The 22837-nt window shown below is 45.3% G+C and overlaps 1 protein-coding gene across 1 annotated transcript in view; it reads left to right on the forward strand.

Moving 5' to 3' along the window:
• LOC126272767 (transient receptor potential cation channel subfamily A member 1-like) overlaps positions 1-22837 on the forward strand; it is a 157239-nt gene that overhangs the window by 83746 nt on the left and 50656 nt on the right. Inside the window, exon 3 of the mRNA XM_049975906.1 lies at positions 8963-9247. Coding sequence (XP_049831863.1) covers positions 8963-9247 — 285 coding nt within the window. The remainder of the gene's footprint in view (positions 1-8962; positions 9248-22837) is intronic.

Genomic DNA, 22837 nt, shown 5'->3' on the forward strand with positions numbered 1-22837 from the left:
CGCAAGTGTACGAAGGGTTTTCCCGGTTTGAAAAGGAAGAAATGGTGGTTGAAGATGAGCCCCATTCCGGTCGACCTTCAACTGCTCGAAGCGAAGACAACATCGACAAAATCCGTGATCTCATCAGTGAAGATCGACACAGGACAATCTACCAACTCGAGAACTTGTCCGGGTTGTCCTGGAGATCAATTCAGCGCATCTTGACCATCGTTTTGGGGATGCGAAGTGTGGCAACAAAATTCGTGCCGAAGCTTCTTACCGGAGATCAAAGGGATCGTCTGAAATGAAGGACGCGTTCATAGATGATCCACATTTTTTCAACAAAATTGTTACAGGTGATGAGTCATGGTGCTATGGGTACGATCCAGAAAGTAAACAACAGTCATCACAATGGAAGTCACCTGGTTCACCTCCACCAAAAAAAGCACGACAAGTACAATCGAATTTGAAAACGATGTTGATCTGTTTTTTGACATCAAAGGGATCATACACTCTGAATTTGTCCCTGAAAACCAGACAGTAAACCAACAATTCTATTTGGAGTTTATGAAATGGCTTCTCAGAAGTTTGTCGCGAGAACGTCCGGCTTTGTGTGATTCTGGCGTGTGGTTCCTGCATCACGACAACGCTCTCGCACACAGGGCTCTCAGCGTTCGCCAGTTTTTGGCCCCAGCGAAGACGACTACCTTGACCCACGCACCCTGTTCGTAGGATTTAGCACCCACAGACTTCTTCCTATTCCCGAGGATGAAAATATGAAAAGAGACTTGAGAGGGAAGCGTTTTGCGGATGTGGAAGACGTAAAATGCAATGTCATGAAAGTGCTAGCAGGTATCAAAGAGGACGAATTTAAAAGGTGCTCCGAAATGTGGAATGAACGTTTGGGCAAGTGTATTAATGCTAATGTAGAGTACTTCGAAGGAGCTTAAGGTTCTATTTGAAACAGTAAAGTATATGCTTTCTAGAAAGAAATTTCGGTTATTTTTGCCCCCCCCCCCCCCCCCCTCGTATGTCTTGTACAATGGTATACTTTTATAGGTTATTCAGTGACATATATTGATGTGACAAAAAGTCATGGGATATCTCCCTAATATAGTGTTGGACCTTATATGTCTGGTGTACTACGGCAACTCGGCGATGCGTGGACTCAACAACTCGTTGGAAGTCCCGTGCAGAAATGATGAGCCATGCTGCCTCTGCAACCGTCCATAATTGCAAAAGTGTTGCCGATGCGGGACTCTATGCATGAACTGACCCAGTAAATGTTCGATGGGATTTATGTTGGGCGATCCGCGTGGCCAAATCATTCGTTCGAATTGTCCAGTATTTTCTTAAAACCAATCGCTACTACTTTAGGCCTGGTGACATAGTGCATTGCCATCCATAAAAATTCCATCGTTGTTGGGGGTCAATGATCGGTTCAGCTGCACCAGGGGACCCATCCATTCCATATAAACACACCATTATGGAGCGACCACTGGCTTGCACAGTGCCTTGTTGACAACTTGGGCCCATGGCTTTGTGGGGTCTGCACCCAACTGGAATCCCCACCTCCAACTCTAACCAACTGAAATCTGGACTTATCTGACCCGTATACGTATTTACGGTCGTCTAGATTGGTTCAAATGGCTCTGAGCACTATGGGACTCAACATCTGAGGTCATCAGTCCCCTAGAACTTAGAACTACTTAAACGTAACTAACATAAGGACATCACACACATCCATGCCCGAGGCAGGATTCGAACCTGCGACCGTAGCAGTCACGCTGTTCCGGACTGAATTGGCTAGAACCGGACAGCCACCGCGGCCGCCACGGTCGTCTAGAGTGCAAACGATATTGTCACGAGCCCAGTATATGCGATGCAGGCGATGTCGTGCTGTTAGCAAAGGTACGTACTTCCGTCTACCATAGTCCATTAATGCAAAATTTCGCCGCAGTATCCTAGCGGATACTTTCGTCGTACGTCCCATTTTGATTTCTTCGGTTAATTCACGCCATGATGCCGCTCGCAACTCTACACAAACGCCGCTAATCACTTCGGAAACCCTTTCACATAAGTCACCAGAGTATAAATAAGAGCTCCGCCAATTCACTGCCCTTTTTTACCTTGTGCACGCGACGCTACAGCAATGTGTATATGTGCATATGACTATCCTGTCACTTTTGTCTCCTCAGTGTGTGTGGATAGTGTATGCGAAATTTATTGCGAATAGACTTCGTAGCATAGACGTAAGAAACTAAAAGTTTGCGAGCCATCTCAGTATCTGACAATATCTTATGAACTGTGTGTCGCATAATGATATATTTTTGTAGATCCATCCAGCGTCATAGGTGGTTATAGTCTGCGAAGTGTGTTGCTAATAGAGTTAGTAGCAAACAAATAACAAATATAAACGTCATGGATGATGCGGCATTTTTTGACACATCTATGTGTTTATGAAGTCATATCTCCTGAACTATGTTTCGTACACTTATATAATTTTGCTGGTACTTACTGTGATGAATGACAATACTGTCTGAAAAAGGTATTGAGAATACAGTAAGTAATAAAGAAGCAACAAATTAAAACATCATGCTTCATGCGGCAGCTTTACTGCATGAATAGCGAATGTGTAGTAAGCGACAAACGTCTTTCCTTTCATCATTTTGTGGCGATTGGCAGCAAAAAACAGTTTCGAAAAAGTTTGATATTGTAAAATTTGAAATTTTCCCGGCGAATCAACTGGTCAAAAAGATTTCGGGTTTGCAGCCGGTCGTCGTAAACTTCATTGCACGATATTTGGACAACTGCCAGCCATCTTCAGGTGAGCCGAACGTAGACTGACGAAGACGTTCTCCGCTCTAGCTTATATAGTGCGCTGATGGCAATGCCGCGCATGCGTTGCAATTGCGGAGACAGAAGGGCCACACCGACCAGCGGCAGCGCCCTCGCTGGTGGAACTGCAGTAATCAGCTGCCGTCGGTATTGTCGCTGGCCCCAGCTACCGAAGTCTTCTGGCGTCTTCGTCTCGAGCAGATTTCGGACATGACAGGATTCCATGCGTTATTCAATTGGTAACCACTGTCACGGTTCATTAGATTTCCCGCAATGCGTATTTCAACTGATTGTTTGATAATGGACTCCCAAAAAGTTTTTGCAGTGGCCAAAATCGAAGTTTTGTCGTACTCCATTAAATGTCCGTTAGAAATACAATGTTCCGCAACTGCAGACTTACTGGGTTGCAGTAGGCGAGTGCAACGTTGATGTCCTGTACAACGCTCTTCCACTGTACGCGTTGTCTGTCCTATATAGGCCATACCACACTGACACGGCATTTTGTAAATTCCCGCATTCCGCAGTAACAAATCATCCTTCACCGATCCCAGCAAATCCGAAATCTTAGAAGGCGGACGAAAAACCACTTTCACATTAAAACGATCAAGAATCCTTGCTATCTTGAAGGAGTTATTTCCGACAAAGGCAAGAAAAGCTAGGGACTTGGCTGGCGCGTCCTCCTCTTTATCCACTTCCCGGTTCCTGGCTCTAGTTGAGAAGGCCCTGTTCATTTGCCGGGTCGAGTACCCATCGTCAATGAACACCGTCTAACAGACATTCAATGGAGTACGACAAAACTTCGATTTTGGCCACTGCAAAAACTTTTTGGGAGTCCATTATCAAATACGCATTGCGGGAAATCTAATGAACCGTGACAGTGGTTACCAATTGCATAACTCATGGAATCCCTTCATGTCCGAAATTTGCTCGAGACGAAGACGCCAGAAGACTTCGGTAGCTGGGGCCAGCGACAATACCGACGGCAGCTGATTACTGCAGTTCCACCAGCGAGGGCGCTGTTGCTGGGCGGTGTGGTTCTTCTGTCTCCGCAATTGCAACGCATGCGCGGCAGTACTATCAGCGCACTATATAATCTGGATCGGAGAACGTCTTCGTCGGTCTACGTTCGGCTCACCTGAAGATGGCTGGCAGTTGTCCAGCCGAAATATCGTGCAATGAAGATTACGACGACCGGCTGCAAGCCCGAAATCTTTTTGACAAGTTTGATATTATGGGTAAAGTTTGCTGCATGTCAACAAGTGTTCTCATTTTTAAATGATGGATGAATAAAGTCTGAGTATTCGCGCATCACGAGCTCCACGTGCTTTTCACGCCCAGTCTTTTGATAGGTAGGTCGTTCATCCAGACGGTAAGTGATGTGCGTACCATGTTTGGTTGACATCGGTCCAGTGGTTTCGGAGGAGATGCTGAACATACGTACACACACACATACACATATTTACGTCCTTATATTATGTTTGGAGTGTAGCCATGTATGGAAGTGAAACATGGACGATTACTAGTTTGGACAAGAAGAGAATAGAAGCTTTCGAAATGTGGTGCTACAGAAGAATACTGAAGATAAGGTGGATAGATCACGTAACTAATGAGGAGGTATTGAATAGGATTGGGGAGACGAGAAGTTTGTGGCACAACTTGACTAGAAGAAGGGATCGGTTGGTAGGACATGTTTTGAGGCATCAAGGGATCACAAACTTAGCGTTGGAGGGCAGCGTGGAGGGTAAAAATCGTAGAGGGAGACCGAGAGATGAGTACACTAAGCAGATTCAAAAGGATGTAGGTTGCAGTAGGTACTGGGAGATGAAGCAGCTTGCACAGGATAGAGTAGCATGGAGAGCTGCATCAAACCAGTCTCAGGACTGAAGACAACAACAACAACAACAACATTATGTGTCGATTTCGCCGGTACTTGGAGGAACACAAACATATTAAAAACTGAAGTACATAATATTGATGTTTCACAATAATATTTGTTTTATAGTTCGTTGTGAACCGGCTTTCGGCTTTCTAAGCCTTCCTCAGGCAGCTTAGGACTAAACACGGAGTCCTCACATCATCAGCGAGATGACGTAAAACTCGTCTTAGTATCGTACCGCGTCACAATGTAAAAAAGCTATACAGTATCGTTTTTTTTTTTTTACATTATGAAGCGGTACAATAGTAAGACTTTTATGTAAACTGTCTTTCGCCGCGGAAGCATACGCAATTATATCACCAACGAGAGTTTATAGTTATGTAAAGGATCTTTTCCCAAAGGTACGTGACCTTTCACGACTATATATCTATACAAAAACACAACCCCTAGTATGGCGGCGCGGGTCTCCCGCGTCGCTCCCCTACGCTCGGTAAACGGAGTATGGGACTCATCATCATCATCAACGAAATTCGCAAGGAAACTATCAAAAAAATAAATATTATATTTCTTTATAATCAAAAATAGTATACAAATGAGTTCTCGCATAGACTACTATGTTGTACGGTCAAAATAAGTGGTAACTATGATGATGAACGGGCAAAAGAAGGCGTGGGGACAGACTGGAGGAAACTGTTAGAGGACTGTGGGTGGGAAACAGTTATAGTATTTACAACAAGCATATTACCTTATGGAGAGAAAATAAATACGAACTGGCTTGTGCTATTTTAGTAAGGGTAAATAATGGAACTGTACTTGATCACTAAGGATTAAGTCAGGATGGTGTGGAAGGTGTTTATTGGTAGCCAGAATTTCAGGGAATGTTAGTTTCGGATCTTTAGTGCACATCCCGTTTAATATCATAAGAATGACATTCGTTCAGAGCATGTTCAGCAAAGGTGGAACCGTTCTTATTCAGTCTCCAACTTCCTTCATTTTCAGTCAGTTTGGTAGTCATAGCCCTACGTCATTGACCTTCATATAATTTGCCACAGAAATTGCACAACATTCTACTCTGTTCTAAGGGTGCTTTCATGTCTGGAGCGTTGAGAAGAATGTATGCAATAGTATTCCTAGTACCAATAGCTGCTATATATTTCTTGGATTTTAGTTTGCTGACAACTGCCTGTGAAATCCTACCAAGACATCGCAAGGGTGTCCATACGTCGTAAATAGTACAGTTGTTCCCTACCCAAGTTCTATTGACTTATTCCTCCCCTTTAGCAACGTCCCTTTGCCTGTTCATCACATTCCTCTATTGTTCAAATATGTGTGAAATCTTAAGGGACTTAACTGCTAAGGTCATCATCACTCCCTAAGCTTACAGACTACGTAACCTAAATTATCCTAAGGACACACTCACACAAACACCCGTGCCCGAGGGAGGACTCGAACCTCCGCCAGGACAGCCACACAGTCCATGACTGCAGCGCCTGAGACCGCTCGGCTAATCCCACGCGGCACTTTGGTTCAAATGGCTCTGAGCACTATGGGACTCAACTTCAGAGGTCATGAGTCCCCTAGAACTTAGAACTACTTAAACCTAACTAACCTAAGGACATCACACACATCGATACCCGATGAAGGATTCGAATCTGCGACCGTAGCGGACTCGCGGTTCCAGACTGTAGCGCCTAGAACCGCTCGGCCATTCCGGCCGGCCACGCGGCACATTCCTCTATTATTCTTCACATTCGTAAGTTATGTTGTCGACATAACTTAGCAGTCTGTGCCAGAACTCACTTGTGTACTGTTTTTTGCCTGCAAATTCTTACACTTTTAGTCTTCGAGTATAAGGTAATATAAGATCTTTTAACTTCTTGGTAAATTTCACTTTGTTTTTGTTTTTGTATAAATATACAGTCGTAAAAAGTCACACATCCTGAAGGACAGCTCAAGACTCTCAGTGACATTGCGTGGACTATCTACTTACAACTGTGTTGAGTTTCGTGAAGATAGCATACAAACCGAAATCCGGTTCACAACAAACACTTCAAACTATAAAAGAAATACAATATTGTGGCGCCTGCGTTGTCCAGAGGAACAACGCAATGTTCCTTTGAATTTGCATGCGTGTTTGAAGGAACAGGCAGTGCGGTGACTACAGCCATTATGAAAGACGTGAAATGTATTCGTAGTCGCGAATATGGACAACTTGCGGAAGGATCATTAGCTGTGTGGCTGGATTGAAGAGTTTTTAGCAAACAGAACACAGCATGTTGTTATCAATGGAGATACGTCTACAGACCTTAAACTAACCTCTGGCATGCCACAGGGGAGTGTTATGGGACCATTGCTTTTCACAATATATACACTCCTGGAAATGGAAAAAAGAACACATTGACACCGGTGTGTCAGACCCACCATACTTGCTCCGGACACTGCGAGAGGGCTGTACAAGCAATGATCACACGCACGGCACAGCGGACACACCAGGAACCGCGGTGTTGACCGTCGAATGGCGCTAGCTGCGCAGCATTTGTGCACCGCCGCCGTCAGTGTCAGCCAGTTTGACGTGGCATACGGAGCTCCATCGCAGTCTTTAACACTGGTAGCATGCCGCGACAGCGTGGACGTGAACCGTATGTGCAATTGACGGACTTTGAGCGAGGGCGTATAGTGGGCATGCGGGAGGCCGGGTGGACGTACCGCCGAATTGCTCAACACGTGGGGCGTGAGGTCTCCACAGTACATCGATGTTGTCGCCAGTGGTCGGCGGAAGGTGCACGTGCCCGTCGACCTGGGACCGGACCGCATCGACGCACGGATGCACGCCAAGACCGTAGGATCCTACGCAGTGCCGTAGGGGACCGCACCGCCACTTCCCAGCAATTTAGGGACACTGTTGCTCCTGGGGTATCGGCGAGGACCATTCGCAACCGTCTCCATGAAGCTGGGCTACGGTCCCGCACACCGTTACGCCGTCTTCCGCTCACGCCCCAACATCGTGCAGCCCGCCTCCAGTGGTGTCGCGACAGGCGTGAATGGAGGGACGAATGGAGACGTGTCGTCTTCAGCGATGAGAGTCGCTTCTGCCTTGGTGCCAATGAGGGTCGTATGCGTGTTTGGCGCCGTGCAGGTGAGCGCCACAATCAGGACTGCATACGACCGAGGCACACAGGGCCAACACCCGGCATCATGGTGTGGGTAGCGATCTCCTACACTGGCCGTACACCTCTGGTGATCGTCCAGGGGACACTGAATAGTGCACGGTACATCCATACCGTCATCGAACCCATCGTTCTACCATTCCTAGACCGGCAAGGGAACTTGCTGTTCCAACAGGACAATGCACGTCCGCATGTATCCCGTGCCACCCAACGTGCTCTAGAAGGTGTAAGTCAACTACCCTGGCCAGCAAGAACGCCGGATCTGTCCCCCATTGAGCATGTTTGGGACTGGATGAAGCGTCGTCTCACGCGTTCTGCACGTCGAGCACGAACGCTGGTCAAACTGAGGCGCCAGGTGGAAATGGCATGGCAAGCCGTTCCACAGGTCTACATCCAGCATCTCTACGATCGTCTCCATGGGAGAATAGCAGCCTGCATTGCTGCGAAAGGTGGATATACACTGTACTAGTGCCGACATTGTGCATGCTCTGTTGCCTGTGTCTATGTGCCTGTGGTTCTGTCAGTGTGATCATGTGATGTATCTGACCCCAGGAATGTGTCAATAAAGTTTCCCCTTCCTGGGACAATGAATTCACGGTGTTCTTTTTTCCATTTCCAGGGGTGTATAAATGACCCAATAGTGTCGGAAGTTCGATGCAGCTTTTCGCGGATGATGCTGTAGTATACAGAGAAGTTGCAGCATTAGAAAATTGTAGCGAAATGGAGAAAGATGTGCAGCGGATAGGCACTTGGTGCAGGGAGTGGCAACCGACCCTTAACATAGACATATGTAATGTATTACGAATACATAGAAAGAAGGACCCTTTATTGTATGATTATATGATAGTGGAACGAACACTGGTAGCAGTTACTTCCGTAAAATATCTGGGAGTATGCGTGCGGAACGATTTGAAGTGGAATGATCATATAAAATTAACTGTTTGTAAGGCGGGTACCAGGTTGAGATTCATTGGGCGCACAGTGTCAAATTTCGTGGCAGTGAACCTCGCGACAATACATGTTAGTCTGTGGTATTTTTATAGTCGAATACATTTATGAAGTAAGTGTCAGCAGCGGCCATGACAATTGGCGTGATCTGCAGGAGCGGCAACGTGGCGGCGCTGCAGGAGCTGCTGTCGCGGAAGAAGACGCGGGTGAGCGCGCAGACGGCGTGCGGCCGCACGGCGCTGCACTGGGCCGTGCTGGGCTTCCGCGACGCGCCCGCAGACCAGGAGCTGGCGGCGCGGCTGCAGGCATGCGTCGCCGCCCTCGTCGCCTGCCCGCTGTTCGACGTCAACCGCGCCGACGACGAGGGCTTCACCGCCCTGCACCTGGCAGCGCTCTACGCTCTGCCTCGCGCAGCTGCCGCCATCGTCGACAGCTGCAGGTACCAGTCCATCACTTAAAATGAACATGAACTATATCTACCACTCACTCTCTGAATGTTGTAATGTACGGTTAACTCTTAAGGTACACTCTAAGACATGAAAAATGACGCACCATGAAGGAAATATCCACATCTACGTGATTACTCTGCTATTCACAATGAAGTGCCTGGCAGAGGCGGCAATGAACCACCTTCAAGCTGTCTCTCTACCGTTCCACTCTCGAACGGCACGCGGGAAAAACGAGCGCTTAACTTTTTCTGTGCTAGTCCTGATTTCTCTTATTTTATCGTGAAGGCCATTTCTCCCTATGTAGGTGGCTGTCAACAGAATGTTTTCGCAACCGGAGGAGAAAACTGTTCACTGGAATTTCATGAGAAGATCCCGTTGTAACGAAAAACGCCTTTCTTTTAATGATTTCCACTCCAATTCACGTACCATGTCTATGACAGTATCTCCCCTATTTCGCGATAATACAAAACGAGCTGCCCTTCTTTGTACTTTTTCGACGTCATCCGTCAGTCCCACCTGATGCGGCTCCCACACCGCACAGCAATACTCCAGAATAGCGTGGTGTAAGCAGTCTCTTTAGTAGATCTATTGCACCTTCTAAGTGTTCTGCGAATGAATCGCAGTCTTTGGTTTGCTCTACCCACAGTATTACCTATGTGATTGTTCGAATTTTGGTTATTTGTAATTTTAAGCCCTAAGTATTTAGCTGAATTTACAGAATTCAGATTTGTGTGCTTATCGCGTAATCGAAATTTAGATGATTTCTTTTAGTAGTCATGTGAATAACTTCACGCTTTTCCTTATTCAGGGTCAATTGCCACTTTTCGCACCATACAGATATCTTATCTAAATCATTTTGCAAGTCGTTTTGATCATCTGATGACTTTACAAGACGGTAAATGACAGCATCATCTGCAAACCATCTAACACGGCTACTCACATTGTCTCCTATGTTGTTAATATAGCTCAGGAACAATACAGGACCTACAACACTTCCTTGGCGAACGCCGGATATTACTTCTGTTTTACTCGATGAATTTCTGTCTATTACTGCGAACTGTGACTTTTCTGACAGGAAATCACGAATCCAGTCGCACAACTGAGGTGATACTCGGCAGGCATGTAGTTTGGTTGGAAGACCCTTGTGAGGAACGGTGTCGAAAGCCTTCTGGGAATCTAAAAATATGGAATCAATTTCACATCCCCTGACGATAGCACTTACTACTTCATGAGTATAAAGAGCTAGTTGTGCTTCACAAGAACGATATTTTCTGAATCCGTGCTGACTATGTGTCACTAAATCGTTTTCTTCGAGATACTTCATAATGTTCGAATACAGTATATGTTCCAAAACCCTACTGCAAATCGACGTTAGTGATATAGGCTTGTAATTCAGCGGATTACTCCTACTTCCCTTTTTGGGTATTGGTGTGACTCGAGTAATTTTCCAGTCTTTAGGTAAGTATCTTTCTGTGAGCGAGTGGTTGTATATAGTTGCTAAATATGGAGCTATTTTATCAGCATATTCTGAGAGGAACCTGACTGGTATACAATCTGGACCGTAGGTCTTGCCTGTATTAAGTGATTTAAGCTGCTTCGTTACTCCGAGGATACCTACTTCTATGTGTCTCATCTTGGCAGTTGTTCTTGATTGGAATTCAGGAATATTTACTTCGTCTTCTTTGGTGAAGGAGTTTCGGAAAAGCGTGTTTAATAACTCTGCTTTAGTGGCACTGTCATCAGTGACTTCACCGTTGTTATCGGGCAGTGAAGGTATTGATTGCGTCTTGCCACTGGTGTGCTTCATGTATGACCAGAATCTCTTTGCTTTTTCTCCCAGATTTCGAGACAGAATTTCGTTGTGGAAATTATTAAAAGCACTCGCATTGAAGTACGCGCTATATTTCAAACTTCTGTAAAACTTCGCCAATCTTTTAAATTTGTAATGCTTTTTTCGTTGCTTCTGTAACAACGATCTGATCCGTTTTGTGTGCCATGAGGGAACAGTACCATCATTTATAAATGTATGTGGTATACATCTCCCAATTTCTGGCGATACTATCTATCCGAATTGGAAGGAAGTCGGTAGTTTTGAAGTAGATGTACAGAATGATTACAGTTTCTGAAAAACTGGATTAATTATTCAAGATAAAGTGTCTCATAAACTGAGCCAGTCAATATCGCGTTGGTGCACCTCTGGCCCTCATGCAGGCAGTAATTCGTGTTGGCCTCGATTGACAAAGTTGTTGGATGTCCTCCTGAGGGATATCGTACCAGATTCTGTCCAATTGTGCGTTAGATGTTCAAAATCCCGAGATAGTTGGAGGACCGTGCTGGTAATGCTCATAACGTTATCAACTGAGGAGAGATCCGGTGGTCTAGCTGGCCAATCACAAAGACAAGCAGTAGAAAATGTTGCCGTGTGTGGGCGGGCATTATCTTGCTGAAATGTAAGTCCAGGATGGCTTGCCATGAAGGGCAACAAAACAGGGCGTGGAATATCGTTGACGTAACACGGTGCTGTTAGGGTGCCGTGGATATCAGCAAAGGGTTCCTGATATGGAAAGAAATGACGCGCTGGACCATCACTCCTGGTTGTGGGGCCATATGACAGGCGACACTCAGGTCGGTAACCCGCTGCTGCCTGGTGCGTAGACACGTCTTCGGCCTGGAATCTCATTTACGGGAGTATGATTGTCTTCAGTGATGGGCCTGCTTCGAAGTGAGCCCTCATGACCAGCGAACACGTTCCAGACAGCGGTGGGATACCAAACTATCGCCCGCCATACTGCCAGACAACTAGGAGTGGTGTTCCGAGGTGCCATTTCTTTTCACATCAGGAAAACTTTGGTGCCATCCGCGGTACAGTTACAGCGTAGTGTAACGTCGACGATATTCTACGTCCCGTTTCGTTGACCTCCATGGCAAGTCATCCTGGTCTTACATTTCAGCAAGATAATGCCCGCCTGTACACAGCGAGAGTTTCTACTGCTTGTCTTCGTGCTTGGCAGCAAGGTCACCGTATCTCTCCCCAACTGATAACGTTATGAGCGTTATATGCTGGATCCTCCAACTACACTCATGCTCATAAATTAAAGATAATTGCTGTGGTGCCACACAACGTGGCACTACACAAAACTGCCGCTAATAGCGTAGGCACATAGGTTAACACATACGACACAGATCTGTTAGTCTACGATATTGGTGATAAGTTGAGAAAAACGTCCCGAAACACATGTGCTACAAAACGCCACTGTTTCCTGCGCATGTACCCCGACATCAATATGCACACGTACACAGGCCGCACAACGGATTGGGATAGTCTGGATCAGGTGGTCGAGCAACCGCTGGTGTATAGCCTTCCATTCTTGCACCAGTGCCTGTCGGAGCTCCTGAAGTGTCGACCGAGAGCATCCCATATGTGCTCGTTGGGGTTTCGGTCTGGAGAACAGGCAGGTCACCCCATTCGCCTGATATCTTCTGTTTCAAGGTACTCCTCCGCGATGGCAGCTCGGTGGGGCCGTGCGTTACCGTCCATCAGGAGGAAGGTGGGACCCACTGCATCCCTGAAAGGTGCAAACTGACGTCCATCTGCAACTGACCTGTTACAGTTTCTCTGTCAAAGACATGCAGGGGTGTACGTGCACCAATCATAATCCCACCTCACACCATCAAACCACATTAAGGGGCTGTTATGTTCCTTGTTCACAACAGATGAAAACCCGGCGAGAGTCACTGTTCAGACTATAAGTGGACTCGTCCGTAAACATAACAAGGAACCACTGTTCCAATGACCATGTACTGTGTTCTTGACACCAGGCTTTACGGGCTCTCCTGTGACCAGGGGTCAGTGTAATGCACCTTGCAGGTCTCCGGGGGAATAAACCATGTCTGTTCAATCGTCTGTAGACTGTGTGTCTGGAGACAGCTGTTCCATTGGCTACGGTAAGGTCACGAGCATGGCTACCTGCAGTACTCTGTGGCCGTCTGCGGGCACTGATGGTGAGATATCGGTCTTCTTGTGGTGTCGTACACTGTGGACGTCTCGTAATGTAGCGCCTGGACAAGTTTCCTGTCTGCTGGTATCGTTGCCATAATCATGAGATCACACTTTGTGCCACACGGAGGGCCCGTGCTACGACCTGCTATGTTTGACCATCCTCCAGTCGCCCTAGTATTCTACCCCTCATAACGTCATCAATATATGTTGTTTGAGCCATTTTCAACATACAGTCATCATTAGAACGTCTGAAAACGTCTGCACACTTACTCGCTACAGCGTACTCTGACATGCACCAACACAGCTCTGCGTATTTGGACTGCTGCCAGCGCCACCGTGCGACGACTGCACGTCAAATGCACCGTATGGTGATTTAAACCCGCAAACCGCCCACCAGCATTATCTTTAATTTAGGAGCATGAGTGTACTTCGGGATTTTGACCATCTAACGCGCCAATTGGACAGAATTTCGCACGATTTCCCTCAGGAGGATACCCAGCTATCACAAAATTATCAGACGCTACAGCCGTCGACCACTGTAACAGTTATTACGTCGGGAAAGTCTCAAACAGCACAACTTGGTTATTCGTTAAGAATCGTTCTACCAGACTAAAACTGTGTCGTGGTAGCCAATGTGAAGCCGAATAACTGCTATCATAAGGGCCAGAGGTGGACAAAAGCGTTGTTTACTTTCTGAATTTGTGAAGCTTTTTCTCTGGAAGAAGTCATCAATTTTTTTCTGAAACTGTAATCATTTACCTGTCAGTACATGTACATCACATCTAATGATTTCCGTCCCATTCGTATCATTCCTACGTGGCGCGTCATTTTTTTCTTAAAATAGTGTGTTTTTAAACACAAAAATCAACTTGCAGCGAATTTGATACGTACTTGTCTGCAAAACGTGTACTATAAAGAGATGTATAGAATGGTTTGCTGTATGACCATAAGTCAGTTAAAATGCAAGATATGTGTAATTAGTGGTTGTTATAGACTACGTTAATACTGCAATTTTAAGCATTTTTATTGGCTGAGATCCTGCAACCGTTCGTTTTTTAGTTACAGGATGTATGTACGGCTACCTCGGTTGCACAGAATTATTGTAAAATTGGTCATGGTTCCGATTGCACTAAGGCAGTCTTCATCAGAATAAAAAAATTACATAAGATTACATGTAATCACACCAAATGCAATCCTATGTAATTTTTTATTCTGATGAAGACTGACTTAATGCAGTCGAAACCATGGTTAATTTGACAATAATTTTGTGCAACCGAGGTGGATATGCAAACATCCTGTAACTAAGTTAATATTGTCTGTTCATGAACCACCTAAGCTCACCACGTAAAAAAGAACACTAGTCACCTTCGAGCACTGTAGTAGGTGTAGAATATATGGTGTGCGTCCCACGTCGTTAATGTCGGCTGCTGACATAACGTGAAAGAATGCACTTCCTAGAATAGTTTATTATTTATTCATGATATAATTTAAATTATGATATGACACCACTGACTAATTCATGACTGTATTATCTGCCGTCAATGATTATATATTCGCCTAATAAGATGCTGTAAATGCTTTCAAGAACCTGATGATGGTCTGCCGACCAAAACTGGTTGTTTAAATAAAAATTTTGTCAGCAGTTCAAAACAGTAATCATGACTTTTTCAAGTAAATGAAAATACTAGAGAAAATATCGGTTCTCTAATATGAATGTTCTGCGCCCATTTCATCTTTTTCAGTTTAAATGGATTGGTGAGCATGTCGGTAGAGTGTTTGGGTTCCTCACGAGGTTGAATTAATGGAAGACATCAAAAATGGCTCTCAGCACTATGCGACTTAACGTCTGATGTCATCAGTCGCCTAGAACTTAGAACTAATTAAACCTAACTAACCTAAGGACATCACACACATCCATGCTCGAGGCAGGATTCGAACCTGCGACCGTTGGAAGACATCGAATCAGTTCAGAGATAGGCTCCTAGATTTGTAATCGGTAGGTTCGATTAGCACGCAAGTATTACGGAGGTTCTTCGTGAACTCGAATGTGGTCTCTGGAGGAAAGACAATGATCTTTCCGCAGAGCACTATTGCGCAAATTTAGATAACCGATATCTGAGGCCCCTCAACGAACATTGCACGTAAGGTCCATGAAGATAACATACGAGAAATTGGGTATCGTAATGAGACTTCTAGACAGTCGTTTTTCACTCGTTCTACCTGCGAGTGGAACATGAGAGGAAATGAGTAGTAGCCACCATACGGTGTTTTGCGGATCATCTATGTAGATGTACAGAATACATAGGTACCTAGTAGAACAGTTCATAATGGTAAGAATATTGTATGGTATATAGTCACTTTAAAGAAACGTCGAAAGAAACAACGGCTACTGCATAAGAGGTTTCAGAGTATATCTAGAAGGACACTGATTCTAACAAGGGGGCTAAAAATGAAGCAAAAGCAGAACAACTGAACTCAGTTTTCAAGTCTCCCTTTACTAAGGAAGATACAGAATTACAAACAACTATGCAAGCAATAGGGAAGGATGGGTTTGAATTTTGAGGCTAAATCATTTAATTTCATCTCGAAATCAGTGATTTTTGTGCCGAAATCAGTTAATTTTGTGTCAAAAGCATTGTCTTTTGTATCAAAACTGGTTATATGAAAGGTTATTTTAAGATTCCTGATTGAGTAGAGAATAAATGTTTGAAATAGCGTAGGGTAAGAAACGTTAGCATAGTGTGTAGGTAAAGATGGGTAATACACAACATGTAGAAGAATCAATAGGATACCGTTTGTTATATTTATGCAGAGATTAAAAGTGGCTTGTATGGAATAGTCTAGCCCGAAGAACTACATCAAATCAGTCTTCGGGTTGCTAGACTATTTCTTGCAAGTCACTTTTCATCTCTGCAACAACAACAACAAAGCAATCTGCAGTTGAGTAAAGTGTTGGACATTTTATCAGTTTATCAATGCCTGTGCTCGTAGCAAAAATGTGGCTGCTCAAAAATTATAATATGTACGGTTAAAGCACACAGTGCGTTGTTGGGAGGGAGGGTGCCCACTGTGAGTACCACCAGTATGTAAGGGATAGTACGGCGCAGTACCAGGTTTACACTGAGGTGAGAAAAGTCATGGGATGGAGATATGCAGATATATAGATTGCGGTAGTATCGCAAAAAGATTATAAATGGCGGAGGTGTCATTTGTGCTCAGGTGAGTCATGATAGAGGGTTTCCAATGCCATTATGGTCACCAGACGGGAATTAACAAACCTTGAAACCCGAATGGTAGTTGGAGCTAGGCGCACGAGACACTACATTTCGGAAATCGTGAGGGAATTCAATATCCCGAGATCCAAAATGTCAGGAGTGAGCAGAGAATACCACATTTCGGGCGGCACTTGTCACCACAGACAACGCAGTGGCCGACGGCCTTCACTTAACGACCGAGAGCAGCGACTTTTGAGTAGATTCAAAATGGTTCAAATGGCTCTAAGCACTATGGGACTTAACATCTGACGTCATCAGTCCCTTAGAACTACTTAAACCTAACTAACCTAAGGACATCACACACATCCATGCCCGAGGCAGGATTCCAGAGTGAAGCGCCTAGAACCGCTCGTCCACACCGGCCGGCTTTGAGTAGAGATGTCAGTGCTAACAGACAAGCTGTCGCAGAAGACAATGGGACAGGTACGACGAACGTATCCGTTAGGACAGTGCAGTGACATTTGGTGTTAATGGACTATGGCAGTAGATGACCGACGCGAGTGCCTTTGCTAACAGCACGACATCACCTGCAGCTCCTCTCCTGGGCTCGTGATCGCATCGGTTTGACCCTAGATGACTATAAAACCGTGGCCTGGTCAGATGAGCCCCGAATTCAGTTGGTAAGAGCTGACGGTAGGGTGGTGCAGACCTGAATCCATGAGCCGAAGTTGTCAACAACACGCTGCACGAGCTGGCAGTTCCACCTTAATGGTGTGGGCTGCGTTTACATCCAACTGACTGGGTGTGGTCCAACTGAACCGACCATGGGCTGGAAATTGTCATTTTCGGCTACTTGGAGACCATTTGCAGCCGTTCATGAACTTCAAGATCCCAAACAATTTTTATGGATGATAGTGTGCCACGCTACCAGACCACAATTGTTCGCTATTGGTTTGAAAAACACAATGGACAGCCGCCCGGAGTGGCCGAGCGGTTCTAGGCGTTACAGTCTGGAACCGCGCGACCGTTACGCTCGCACGCTCGAATCCTGCCTCAGGCATGGATGCATGTGATGTCCTTAGGTTAGTTAGGTTTAAGCATTTCTAAGTTCTAGGGGACTGATGACCTCAGAAGTTAAGTCCCATAGTGCTCAGAGCCATTTGAAACATTTGAACCACTCTGGACAGTTCGAGCGAATGATTTGGCCACCCATAGAATTTTTAATGGGGCTTAATCTAGACGTTAGTTCGGGTACAAAATCCTGCAACGGCTACACTTTCACAATTACGGACGCCTATAGAGGTACCCTGGCTCATTATTTCTGCAGAGTACTTTCAACGAGTTGTCCATGCCACGTCGAGCTGCTCCACTACGCGGGAAAAAGGAGGTCAAACACGATATTGCGACGTATCTCGTGACTTTTGGCTCTGAGCACTATGGGACTTAACTGCTGAGGTCATCAGTCCCCTAGAAGTCAGAACTACATAAACCTAACTAACCTAAGGACATCACACACATCCATGCCCGAGGCAGGATTCTAACCTGCGACAGTAGCGGCTCGCGGTTCAAGACTGTAGCGCCTAGAACCGCTCGGCCACTCCGGCCGGCTCGTGACTTTTGTCGCCACAGTGTACACAGTGCACGGTGCACTACCTGGAGCAGTAACTGCTCTATGTTGCGCGCGAAGCGGTACCGGATTATGCGATGTGGTTCAGAACCGTTTAAAACAGTGTAATTCTGTTTTAACCGAGATGAATTTTTAGAAAATACTCAGTAAATAATATACAGTCTCTATCCATACTTGTATTACTTACGGAGATTTCGGTATCAATAACTTTTTAAAATGGAACTATTACTAATTTCTGCTGCTAGTACTGTAGTTCCAAAAGAGAAAAATTAACGACGTTTCGGTCTTCTTTGACTATTATGTAGTTTCAGAGCAATTACATGTACCTCTGCTGTAACAAGCTTAAATTTTGATGTCAGAAAATTGACATGGAAAGGCACAGGGACTGTTTATGGCACTGTATGTGCCTAATGTGTTGCACACTTTCCCACGAATACGCTGCTGCTCCTGGCCACCGCTACGGTTTTTAACCAACTACACACACAAAAAAAGTTTTTCACCACCCCGGTTCCCAGAACTCCTGAAGATAGACGATAACTGAGGATATTGCATCGCAGACACATTCTCTTTGACTGTTTAGAGATGGCGCTAAACTGGCCCAAAGATGTAAACAACCATGCAAGAGCAGCGCCTATTAGACGGAGGGGGTCCGACAGCCGATCAGTTCCAGTCATTCCACCAGGACGGAGGTACACGGCTCGTGTTGTCTGTAGTTCAACCATGCCTGGATGGTCAATACCGCGGTTCGATCGCGTCCGTACTGTTACTTTGTGCCAGGAAGGGCTCTCAATAAGGGAAGTGTCCAGGCTCCTCGGAGTGAACCAAAGCGATGTTTTTCGGACATGGAGGAAACACAGAGAGTCAAGCACTGTCAATGACGTGCCTCGCTCAGGCCGCCCAACGGCTACTACTGCAGTGGATGACCGCTACTTACTCATTATGGCTCAGAGGAATCCTGACAGCGACGCCGCCATGTTGAATAATGCTTTTCGTGCAGCCACAGGACGTCGTGTTACGACTCAAACTGTGCGCAACTTTACTCCCGACGTCCACAGCGAGGTCCATCTTTGCAACCACGACACCATGTAGTGCGTTACAGGTGGGCCCAACAACACGCCGAATTGACCGTTCAGGACTGGCATCACGTTCTCTTCATCTATTCCTGCAACCAGACAAACGTTGGGGACGTGTTTGGAGACAACCTGATCAGGCTGAACGCCTTAGACATACTGTCCAACGAGTGCAGCAAGGTGGAAATTCCTTGCTGTTATGTGGTGGCATTATGTGGGCCCGAAGTATGCCGCTGGTGGTCACGGAAGGCGCCGTAACGGCTGCACGATACGTGAATGCCATCCTCCGACCGATAGTGTAACCATATCAGTAGCACGTAGGCGAGTCATTCGTCTTCATGGCTTACAGTTCACGCCACCATCATGCACATCTTGTGAATGACTTCCTCCAGGATAACACATCGCTCGACTAAAGTGGCCAGCGTGTTCTCCAGTCATGAACCCTATCGAACATGCCTGGGATAGATTGAAAAAGGCGGTTTATGGATGATGTGACCCACCAACCACTCTGAGGGATCTACGCCGAATCGCCGTTGAGGAGTGGGGCAATCTGGACCAATAGTGCCTCGATGAACTTGTGGATAGTATGCCAAGACGACTGCAGGCATGCATCAATGCAAGAGGACGTATTGAGGTATCGGTGTATACAGCAATCTGGACCACCACCTCTGAAGGTCTTGGTGTGTGGTGTTACAACATGCAATGTGTGGTTTTTATGAGCAGTAAAAAGGGGGGAAATGATGTTTATGTTGATCTCTATTCCAATTTTCTGTACAGGTTCCGGAACTCTCGGAAACGAGGTGTTGCAAAACGTTTTTTTATGTGTGTGGGTGTTGTGCCGGAAATGAAATGATGTGGTATTGTGGGTTCTGTGTGGTTTTGCGAAGCCTTTGGGCACACAGGTATTCTCTAACAACACACTCACATTCAAATCTTCCAAAGCTCTAGTTGAGTTCACTGGCGTTGTCACTGACATTCACTCTGCTGTGATTATGCTGTGCACATTGTGGAAAACTTGGCAAGTGTTTTACCCTGGCATAATGACCTTTGTGTTGTTGGGAAATGGTGTTAGCTACACTGTCTGCTGTCATACACTATTCTTAAAGTCTTAAAAGTTCATCGTTAATTTTGTTACAGGCGTCACAGTGAAAGTGATGTAGTCGGATGTGACTATATAACCTGCAGCTACTTCTAGCTTGTGAACAGACGGTCTTCGCGAAACAGACACAATACCATAGAGAGGCAACACCACGACAACCGTGAATCAAATTGAAAACCTTCTATATGTATAATGTCATCAAAACAATGGGGTGCCATATGGGATAGAATGAGCCAAGTAACTGCGAAATAACATCCAGCTGTTAACGTAGAAAAAAAAAAGATCGTATTGCCTAAATGGCCAATGGCATTGGAGTAGTTCAGCCACCTAGTGTTAGTCTTTCTATTTGACATCACTTCGGCGAGTTGCGCGTCATTAATGATGAAATGGAATGATGTGAGCAACAGCAAACACCCAGTCCCCGAGTGGAGAGAATCTCCGATCTGGCTGGGAATCGAACCCAAGACCCCAGAATCCAGAGGCGGCAGCGCTAACCAGGTTTTTTTCATTTTATTCGTCATTCTTCTCATCATTTGGTCTGGGTGGACGTCACATAATACCCCCTCATGTTCATCGCTGAATATTTCACTCAGCTTTTTAATTGCAGGACCGAATACGCTGGGCTACCGCTCCAGAAGCACTAGACCACGAAGTGCGGACAATGTTCAGCACGTACAACCGCAAACGAAGTTACCTGTGGTTCTAACGGACGAACGCTTGATATACATCGTATCTTAGCAGAGACAGTAACACACACACACACACACACACACACACACACACACACACACACACACACACACACACACACTCACTCACAGACAGTAGACAGTACCAGTTAAGTGTACACAAACAGTATTTTACTGGTGGGCGACTTATTTCTTTCTACAAAACTCAAGTAAATCGCTAGAATGACTTGGCAGTACAAAAGAAGAAACGGCAGCAATAGCTTCCAACATTTCAGTGAAAGTGCCACTTGCACGTAAGAGTATAATGGTTGCTGCTTTAGTTCGTCTGCTAGAATAGCTACTGCCGCGCCTGCTGAGAAATTTATCGTTTTGTGCTTCAGGACCATGCTGCCTTTCTTATAACATCGTGAACGTTATCTAATCAGCAAATCCCATGCCGGTCTGCTCCGAAATGAGTAGGGCCTAACCTACATTCACAAGACTTTGTGCAAAGATAATATTATTTTGACGCCAAACGCTCTTATTGAAGACTGCAGCAATCGCTATCGACTTTCGTTAACATTCGATGCTGGGTGCTTGGGAAACACCTACTGGATTCCGTAATTTCATATTGTAACTTGCGTGTTATGAAAGCATGTCGTTTCAAGGCAATGGTAAGTTGAAGATGTATAAAAGCACGTCATCGTTGGTACGATTTGTTATACTTAGACGTCACATAATGAGGTATCGGCCGTTAAAAGCCTTCATTAGGTATAAGTTATAGTACAAAGGGTTGAATTCTGCAAGTTTATCGTGGTGTTGTGGTTATGAGCGTCGAATTACGAATTGTAGGGTAATTAAGAAAGCCGGTCGCGTCAGTGAGCGATTTGTCCTTTTACCAGTGTGTGTGTGGGGGGGGGGGGGGGGTGCGGGGGGGGGGGGGGGGGTCTTAGAGGGTTAGTATAATTATATATGTTACTAGCTTGGACCGTGGCGTTAATCATGGTTAAACAATTATTTATAAATAGATGTTAATGCCGAAACTCACTATTCATGCGTATGCACTATGAGAAAAGCCATCCCTTGTTATATCTTTCAAAGTACATTATAGGTAAAGCTTATTTACAAAATCATCTACATACAGGTATACGAGGGGAATTCAAAAAGTAAAGGCACATTTGTGAAAAGCTGTACTTATTCTGATGATAGAAAACTGATACATGCGTTTTTTCCCTACGTAACCTCCCTGGCGTTCAATGGAGTTTTCCCGACGTTTTACGAGTTTTTTTATTTCATCAGAAAATACGTTTATCGGTTGCATACGTAACCAATTTTGCACCGCACCAATGACGTCTTCATCACTTTCAAATCTTCTTCCCTGTAGTGCTTCCGTTAAGGGTCCAAATATGTGAAAATCGCTTGGAGCCAGGTCTGGACTGTATGGTGGATGTTCCAGAACCTCGAATCTCAACTCCTTTATTGCGTCGGCTGTCCGTTTGGCAGAATGTGGGCGAGCGCTATCTTGTTGCAGGATGACACCTCTTCACAGTTTTCCACGACGTTTGGATCTGATTGCAGGTTTTAGTTTTGTACGCAACACTTCATATCCACCATACAATACAGACCTGGCTCTAAAGCCTCGTTTACGCTGGGGCGACGTCTTGCAACATTGCGGCATGCTACGGAAATGTGGCGTGCGTCGTCTTGACATTTAGTTCTAAGTGTTTTGAAATGCTTAACTACTACATAACACTTTTTCAAAATTAATAAGCAAACATATTAATAGTATTAATAGCAAACTTTCCTTGTTCGGCTCCACAGATTTAAATTATATGTGAAGTTTTACTCCAGTGCTTGGGAAATAAAAATCCCAGGTTGGGATGCACAAACTAGAACCAGAG

Source organism: Schistocerca gregaria, chromosome 1, assembly GCF_023897955.1.
Source record: "Schistocerca gregaria isolate iqSchGreg1 chromosome 1, iqSchGreg1.2, whole genome shotgun sequence".
In the NCBI taxonomy this organism is placed as follows: Eukaryota; Metazoa; Arthropoda; class Insecta; order Orthoptera; family Acrididae; genus Schistocerca; species Schistocerca gregaria.